Source organism: Simochromis diagramma, unplaced genomic scaffold (genome assembly GCF_900408965.1).
Source record: "Simochromis diagramma unplaced genomic scaffold, fSimDia1.1 OVJJ01000321.1, whole genome shotgun sequence".
NCBI lineage: Eukaryota > Metazoa > Chordata > Actinopteri > Cichliformes > Cichlidae > Simochromis > Simochromis diagramma.
Window position 1 is genome coordinate 3649410 of NW_024386772.1, and position 9328 is coordinate 3658737.

The following is a 9328-nucleotide window of genomic DNA, read 5'->3' on the forward strand; positions in this document are numbered from 1 at the left end:
TTCATTTTCACGCCTCACTGGTCAACGTATTCATGTGAAAGGGTGCTGGGTCGATTGGAGGTAAAAAAAAAAAAAAAAAATCAGAGACACTAAACCTTTGAAGTTGGCTCAGGAAGGGCATGTGACTTAAAACATGTGGATAAGGTAGAAGCTGAAATGAACTTTAATCTAATTTCCTCATTTTACATGGCAAAACATTTTGTGTTTTAAAAAAAAAACCCATTTGGAAATCATTAAACTTCCTGATTTTTTCAGGGATTCAGATTCTTCTTCTTCTTCTTCTTCTTAATAATAATAATAATAATAATAATAATAATAATAATAATAACAATTTTAAGGAAGAAAGTGCTTTATTAACTTAAAATGTAAGCTAACATTTGAGGCCATAAACTCATCAACTCACAAATTATTTTTAAATTCGGCTTCCTTCTGCAACCTGTGGCGTCAGCCCCCTGCTGGCCATTACAAAGAATACAGTTTAAGGCACACTGCTTCACATTTGCTTCACTTTTCAGACCTGGAAGCTACATCTATGTTTTTTTTATACAGAGCATAGCTTGCATGCTACCATACCACTCACTATGCCAGTAAAGGATTCAGCACATCTCACACAGTTTAATAAAGTGAGCCAAAAATACCAGGATCTCCAAGCGCCTTCAGCTGCAGCTTGCAGTAAACAAGCCAGCAGGTTTTCCCACACCTTCAGACCTACAATCCTCTGCACCAGCTACTCTTATTCAAAGTATCAAAATTTGATTTGGAGATTTTTAATGCAAAGAGCAAACTTTACAAACCCTCTGTGAAAATAAACACTTAAAAGCTGTAAATTACTTGAAGTATTTGAAGGCAACAGTACATATCAGAAAAGTCTCCCTGCACACAGACCCAGAGACTCAAAGATGTTTTGGTGTATAATTTAAGATGTCTAAAATCCATCCATCCATCCATTCGCTTCCGTTTATCCTTTTCAGGGTCGCGGGGGGTGCTGGAGCCTATCCCAGCTGTCATAGGGCGAGAGGCGGGATACACCCTGGACAGGTCGCCAGTCTGTCGCAGGGCGATGTCTAAAATAACCACAGAAATATATTATATGTTATATTTAACATAAAGTGAGTAATGGTGTGGGCACATTTCATGACAGATTTATCACTGCTCTGATCCAATTTGTGGATAATTCTGCACAAACCACAGTAACCTGCAAGTTTTAATTTATAGCTAAGCTGTAACAGCAAAAGAGGGCAAAAAATAAATACCAACCAAATGTTTGTGTATGATTCTAGAGTGTAAATCATGTTCATCAGTGCAAACACTGCTCCCTTATTTTATTTTTTATTCTCCTTTTTAAACTTCTTAGTTCAGGTACAGATCAGGCTACAAGTGTATGTAAGAATGCACAGCATGTTTAAGACAGACTGAGGGTTGTAAGAGGTTGACATTTTTGAGCGAGGAGGCTTGTTGGGGTCAGAAAAAGTGGGCGAATAGGCAGCGTGCTCTTGGACAAGGAGCAAGTCCAAGATTGAATTTCCGCCTAACAGCATTTCCCATGCTGAGAGCGAGAGACAGCGTAAGGGTGCAAGCGCAGACAGTGAGTGACCTACAAACAAGCTTAAGAATTTTAACTTTACCCAGGGTGGCAGATTAACACCACAGCAGCCCCTGAAGAAGCTCCCTCTATCTCCTCCCCTCCCCTCCTAAATGTGACTCAAGGGAGAATAAGGAGGGGTTGCCTGGATGGTGTGATGATGGGTCGGCCCAGAAGGCACATGGAGGTGAAGGAACAGCAGGAGAGTCATGGTCACTCGCTCACTCGCCTGGGGTTTGAAGCATTAGCCTGAAGCATTAGCTGCCAGTAGGGCAGGTGAAAGGAGGAGTTCAACTAAGGTGGGTTTACGCTAACAGCATGTCTTGGAATTTGTGCATGCAGTATGAAATCAATCTAAACAAACACACTGTATAGCATGTTTTAAGAAAAGTGGAGCTGACAGCAGTTTCTCTGACGTCTATGGAATATAGACAGATGAAATCATCTTAAAATCCATTTTGATTTAACCTAGAAGTCAGTTCAGGGAAGGTTGTACAGGTGTAACATTTTCTGGTGTTACATTAAAGTCTAACAGTAGAAAAATGTGTAAAAAATGAAGACATTTGGTAAAAGAATCAACTCATAAAATTTTACTCATGTATACTTACAATGTACAATTGATTTTTTATACACCTTTTATACACAGTTATTAAGATGTTGTAACTAACTGTAAAGGTTGTTGAAGTGAACTTGTCAGGGTAACTTACATTTTTCTTCTTGCAGAACAAAGAAGCAGCAAAAAGTACATTTTTTTTTTTTTTTTAAAAAGGAACTATTCCAGGCTGAGACATGGACAATCATAAGGGGGGAGGTAGAGATAGAGGTGGAGGCGAGATGAAAGATAAACAAAAAGCTGAGGAGGTCAGTGATGAAGATAAGCAGGCCAAAAACAAGCAGAACAAGTTGGAGAAAGAGAGCAGCAAGGAGCCGAGAGCGCATCCCAGAAGGGAGAACCGCCGGCGGTGTCAGTGGGCTCTGACGGAGCGTCTGGCCATCAACGTGTCAGGGATGCGTTATGAGACCCAGCTGCGCACCCTCGCTCAGTTCCCAGACTCCCTGTTGGGTGACCCCCAGCGTCGAATTCGCTACTTCGACCCTCTGCGGAATGAAGTCTTCTTGGACAGAAACCGCATCTGCTTTGACGCCATCCTCTACTTCTATCAGTCAGGTGGGAGGCTGCGGAGGCCCGCCAACATCCCCCTGGACATGTTCTTGGAGGAGCTGCGGTTCTACGAGCTCGGAGAGGAGATCATCGACCACTTCAAAGAGGATGAAGGCTTCGCCAAAGAGGAGGAAAGACCTCTACCTGAAAAAAAGTGGCAGCAGCAAATCTGGATGCTGTTTGAGTATCCGGAATCTTCCAGCGGAGCCCGGATCATCGCCATCATCAGTGTCATGGTCATTGTGGTCTCCATTCTCATCTTCTGCCTGGAGACCCTGCCTGAGTTCAGAAATGAAAAGGAGCGTAGGGAGGTGAGGATGCTCATATCTACAAAACCGGTATTCACAGGGCTGCACAAGGAAAGTTATGTCAGTTGCAATAACCGCATGAGTGAGGGAGTAGGCTGACGACAGGGTGCTTAGAGAACACAGCGTAACACTGCAGGAAAGTGATGAGGTGAACAAATAAGCACAAGAAGTGCAGACAGATGTCACTTTGCAGCACAAGATGAAAATGTTTTTATCTCCTGAAGCAACAGTGAGTGAAAAATGGAGAGGAAAGCAAAGGCTGAGGAAAGAGAGAAAGTAAAGGAGACTATCTGCTGAAATTATTTTGGAGTTGCCACTTAATCTGATCCAGTTAGACTGAGAGGAAAGAAGTACGAGATGAGGAGAGCAGTTAAACCACCAGTGGAAAAATATGAGGGATAAAAGAGAGCAGGTAAAGCGGCTTGAGAGTTTTAATTATTAGTTGACTAATTCAGATGAAGTGGATGCTTTAAAAGTAGGAAGAAGCACTAGAGAGTGGAAGGACTTAGACGAAGAGAAGCCAGCATGAAAAGCATGAAAGGAGATGAGCTTGTCTCAGGTTACCCCTCGGAGATATGCTATATATAGAGGAAGGACACCCCAAAGAGCCCATCAACACATAAACCAAAGCCCGTATTAATAAACACAGTGACTCATAGGCTACACACTGAAAACGGCATGGAAAAGATGGAGACGGATTGGTTTTTCTGATGATTACAGCAAAATTAAATTTGTCTCGCATGTGCTCCGGCAGCCTGGAGACGAGATGGATTGTGGAGGTTCAGGTAGCAGACGTGCATGCTTCCAAAGCACCACCACCACTCCCTCGTTACTCCAGTAAACAGAGATAGATATGTTGATGTATGGAGGACAAAAACTGCCAAAACAATTAACAAATAGAAAAATAAATGAATATTCCATGAAAGTTCTGAAGAATTTGGGCCCCCTTTCTTTACAGAGTTGCTTCACTTCATTGCGGGTCGTAAGAATTCATTTATGCACAGCTCTTTGAAGGGCTCGCCACAAGATTTTTAATTAGGTTGACATCTGGACTTTGACTGGTCCATTGTAACATTTTGTTTCTTATATTTTCAGCCATTCTGTTTGCAGACTCAGATTATGTCCAGACTCCAGTGGTGGATCTGTTATGTCTGGTATTCTATGGCAAATGCTAATCAGGCTCCACTGGTGGAGAAGTAGCACAGGGCCCATTTGAAGATGTCAGGCCCTAGGCCATCCTCACAAAGTCTGTTACTGATTGTTTGGTCAGAGACATTTATAGCAGTGGCCTGTTGGAGATTACTTTGTAGGGGTCTGGCAGCATTCCTCCTGTTCCTCCTTGCACAAAGGAGCAGACACTGGTCCCACTGATGGGTTATGAACCTTCTTTTGCCCTGTCCAGCTCTCCAAAAGTAACTGCATGTCTCCTGGAATCTCCTCCATGATCTTGAGACTGTTCTGGGAGACAGCCAAATGCAAAACTAATGAAAAGAAACAGAAAAGATTAGAGGTGGAAAAGTTGTCAGTAGCCTCCATCACAACTCCCAAACCATTCTTGTTTTGGGGGTTCTCTCATTGTTGCCCCTCTAGCGCACCTGTTGTTCATCCCATTACCACCAAAGCAGCCGAAACTGATTAAGAACCTCCTCTGCCACTTAACTGACCAGCAGATTTGTCTTCCATACTAAAGTGATCAGAGCCTGCAATACTCTCGGATACAATGCAAGCCAACATAAACATACATGCACAGCCATCTCCACGTTATCAGTCACTCACGAGATGGAAAATCTTACAAACAAAAATATCTCGAACCATGCATGTTGTTGGTTTTATGTGACAGCCTGGATCTAAGTGATGGACACTAACATCATTCAACCTGCCATTAGTATATTTCACCTTAATCTGAGCAGTGTCTGTTTAAAATTTGCTTTGCAAATGTCACAGGCAGTTCAAAGTATATATAAAGCAGCACACACGAGGACACAAGAAACATATGCTGTTTCCAGTTTATTAGGTCAACCTAGCTAAAGATAATGTAATTTAAGACGAACAGACTGCAGTAAACCCTCCCGTCGCCAAGGTTACAGTGTTTGGTTTGGGTTGATGTGGAATTAGGGAGATGCTGGTTGAGCTGAATGGTTATTTTAGTGGATAACCAAACATCTATCAGAATACAGTTCAAACCCACCACAAAGAGCTATATCAAAACCAAGCCTGAACATTGTGACCTTGACGGAAGCAGGATTTACTGCAGGCTTTTTATACCAGACATTTTCAGCCAGGTGTATCTAATTAAGAGGAAATAGGAAATAGAGTTGAGCACAGTATGTACTGCAAGGCCATCAAATGCTTAGAGTAACTTTAAATAAGTTGTTAAAAGACAGTTATTCCAAACTTGCACCTTGTTCCCAGAAAAAAAAAGCAGCTGGGTTAAATAAAGTGTCAGGTGGCTGTAATACAATCCTGAGTCACATGAGGTGAATGTTTTATGTTTAAATATAGAGAAACTGGTTTATAAAAGTCTGTGAGAGAAAAAAAAAGCATTAAAACTAAGAGAGCGAAAATGGAGAGGAGAGAGACTTTAGCACCGTATCAGAGATCTCACAAGATCCTGGTGACAGATGTCATACTTCAAATGTGCTGAGGACAAACTTTGATAATAATCACTACTTCTCACTTTCCTCCTTATGTTTACTCTGTCCTTCTTGATTTCTCTCTGTTTACATTCATGCAAACATCATCTCCATGGAGCTGTTTACTACTGCCCTACCTTTTGTCACGAAATCGATCAATGTAGAGCAGTGTCACAAACCACGGAGGCCCCAGAAAAGTGCAATCAAACGTTGAGTTTATTAACAGCCCGGAGAAAACATCAACATATGTCTTCTGACCAAAATACATGTTGTGGACACTTATAAAGCAGTGGGGTACACGCCCCCCCATGGCATCAATGACAGATTAAAATAGGTTCCAGACATTAGTCACAATTAATCGTACATCTTTAATAGCTATAAGCAGACATAGAACTTCTCTTTTCTATAACACCTTCCATACAAGGTAATAAACTAGTGCATAGAAGGTAATAACCTTCTATGCACTAGTCCTTTCACAATAGACTGTCTGGACTCACGCCAGACAGAGCTTGAGACCCTCTGTAGACTAAGGCAACAACTCTAAATGAGCACAAATATTTATGCAATGTGTGTAAAATACTTCTGGCTGTACCTGTAATAAAAGTAAACATAATAAAAGGATCCTTAAATGAAGATCTTCAATAAACAACTTTAATGCAATCTCAATACTGTAAGAAATATTATTAAATGGAATAATGCTGTAAAGAAGGTTATTAATGCAGGTATAATGATGCAGATTATATGGCAGCAATAAAAGAATTTCTGTATCTCCACACTTTCCTCTCTCTCTATTCTCCTATTTCTTCTTCCAAACCAACGAGTGTGTGAAAATAAGTTGAATCTTTTGGGCAGTGCAGGTTATATGCTTTGATTTTTCTTTTAATCTAATGTTTGAGTTTAATCTCTTCTACTTCCTTATTTATCTTGCAGCAATACTCCATCGTTCCTCACCCCAACATATCAAACAACACCATCTTGGTCTCACCTGGATTCACTGCCTTCCAGGACCCATTCTTCATAGTAGAGACAATCTGCATCTGCTGGTTCTCATTTGAACTCATCATGCGCTTCATTAGCGCTCCCAACAAGATGCACTTTTTTAAAGACATCATGAACATCATAGACTTCTTCGCCATCATGCCTTATTTTGTCACAGTGGGCACGGAGCTAGCAAAGGACAAAGGTACGCAGCCCTCCGTGTCTCTGGCTCTCATCAGAGTCATCAGGTTAGTGAGAGTCTTCAGGATCTTCAAGCTCTCTCGTCACTCCAAGGGCCTCCAGATCCTGGGCCAGACGCTGAAGGCCAGCCTGAGAGAGCTTGCGCTGCTCATCTTCTTCCTCTTCATCGGCGTCATAATCTTTTCTAGCGCCGTCTACTTCGCTGAGGTGGACAGTTCTGGAACAAACTTCAAAAGCATCCCCGAGGCTTTCTGGTGGGCAGTCGTGACCATGACTACAGTCGGGTATGGCGATATGTGCCCAGGGACAGTTGGGGGAAAGCTGGTGGGCTCCATGTGTGCCATTGCTGGCGTGCTCACCATCTCTTTGCCTGTGCCTGTCATTGTGTCCAACTTCAGCTACTTTTACCACAGAGAGATGGAGTGCGAGGACACCAGGGTGTACCAGCATGTCTCCACATCGCTCTGGGAAAAGGAAGGAGATGATGATGAAGATGAGGAGGACGAGGATGGAATGGATGAGTGGCCTGAATATATGAGGGATTACGCACCACTGTATGGGCAGAACAGGGCTATTTGCCCTCCGATCAATGGGCCTCTTTTGACAGGCCTTTGTGCAGGACAGGTAGATGAGGATCAGAGAGGCATGGGGTTCCTCTTTAGGGAATCTCGTGTCACTCAGGTCTGACAGACTGCAGAGTGCTAAACTCATGGCAACACATCAAGAAAACAGAGCCAAGATATAAAAAGATACTGCTGAAAGGACACGCAGAGGGAGACATGAAAACCAAGAAGTGCAGTGACATGTGAACATAGTTTTATATGTGAAGCTTTTGCATGATTATACTCGACTCACAGCTACTCACGAAGCATCCGTTTTCCTCAGTAAATAAACAGAAAAAAGTAAAATGTTTCCAGATGCCTCAAAGCATTTTCTGTGCATCTCACATGACAAATATTCCACCAGCTGCAAAATGATTTAAATTACAACCACCCCCTCTGGTTCTTTAACCAAACACAGATGACAGTTACTTACATGTTTTGGTCACAGGAAGAATGAATGTAGAATGACTGTAATGAATGGACCTAGAATTTCCTTTAACCAGATAATTTCCGGAAAAAAAACTTTAGCACTAAATTCTGCTTCTCCTCATTTTCTGCCAAATCACTTTTATTTGTACAGCTTTCCAGTCAACATGTACGCTGTCATGTGTATAATATTACAATATCTTGTCTTAAATTATATGGAAACAGTATTCGACTACAGCTGTCTGAATTCAATCCCATTGACACAGGTGTATAAAATCAAGCAACTAGCCATGGTACTGGCATTAACATCAGCACAAAACCTGTGTGCTGGGAGTTTCGTGGAATGGGTTTTCATGGGCGGCCCAGTACTTTTGTCTATATAGTCTATATACACGTTACATATTAAGCAACCAGCCAATCAGAATAAAGCATTCTGTACAGAGGATGAACTGAAAGGATGCACCATATAAAAAAAACGATGACTATTTTAGTCTATGTTTTACCTGATGGGGTACAATGTTGCTGTTGAGGGGTTGCTGCTGCTCCTGCTGCTGATAATGCTAGAAGACAGGGCTCTATTGCTTTGAGACTGTAGATGTTAAAAAGTCCATAGGAGAGATGGTAGCTTATTAAACAAGTGCTATGAGATAATATTAAAATGCAAAGATTGGTGACAGTGCTTGAAATCATAAGGCAAGAATAAAAAAAACTGTGGGAAATAAACTAGGCTCTGCCTGTGACTCACTCTTCGCCTCTCTTCCTCCTTCCATCTCCTCATCTCATCTATCACTCTCTACTTGCTGTCCATCTGAGAACTAGGCATAATTTGCTATTGCATTAATCTATTATTTAATTGTCTACACTTAACAAGTCTTGCACCTAGTCCATGACAAAGTAATGATAGAAAAATGTTATAGAACCAAAAGATTGCAATTGTGTTTATTATAGTTTTTGTACTTGAACACCTCTGCAATGTAACAACTGGTACATGTGTCATTGTTACCTGTGCCCTTTTTAATCCATCTGGTGAGGGACAGACACATGCAGTGACATTTTATACCTTCTCCAGAATACTGTGTTTACAGTACTATGGCCACAAGTTTTCATCATGGTGCTGATTCAGAATCCTTCTCTTATTATTTATTCCTAGTCTATAATAATAAAGTAATGAGAATAAAAAATACATATATAAATATAAAATATAAATCCATAATTATGTGGATATGCATGTTAGATCGGTTTTAGTGAAATGTAAGCCCTCCAGAAATGCAGGGAAAGCCCTGTAACTTACTTTAAAGGTAAATATGTTCACTAAAACGGTGGACAGAGCTACAGACCCATGACACCCTTACCCAGTTAGCTGGCAGCTAATGACCAGACTAGGACAGGTAATGATTGTTGCACACACAGCACGCTCATTTGTTTCAATTCGTCAG

General features: G+C 41.4%; 1 protein-coding gene across 1 annotated transcript; it reads left to right on the forward strand.

The window, feature by feature from the left end:
- Positions 1 to 883: 883 nt before the first annotated feature.
- LOC120740697 (potassium voltage-gated channel subfamily A member 1) lies at positions 884 to 8780 on the forward strand. The gene is made up of 3 exons (XM_040043193.1): positions 884 to 1881; positions 2306 to 3055; positions 6616 to 8780. Exons 2-3 carry the CDS (start codon positions 2372 to 2374, stop codon positions 7549 to 7551), a joined length of 1620 nt encoding a protein of 539 aa, XP_039899127.1. The 5' UTR covers positions 884 to 1881; positions 2306 to 2371; the 3' UTR covers positions 7552 to 8780.
- Positions 8781 to 9328: the final 548 nt, after the last annotated feature.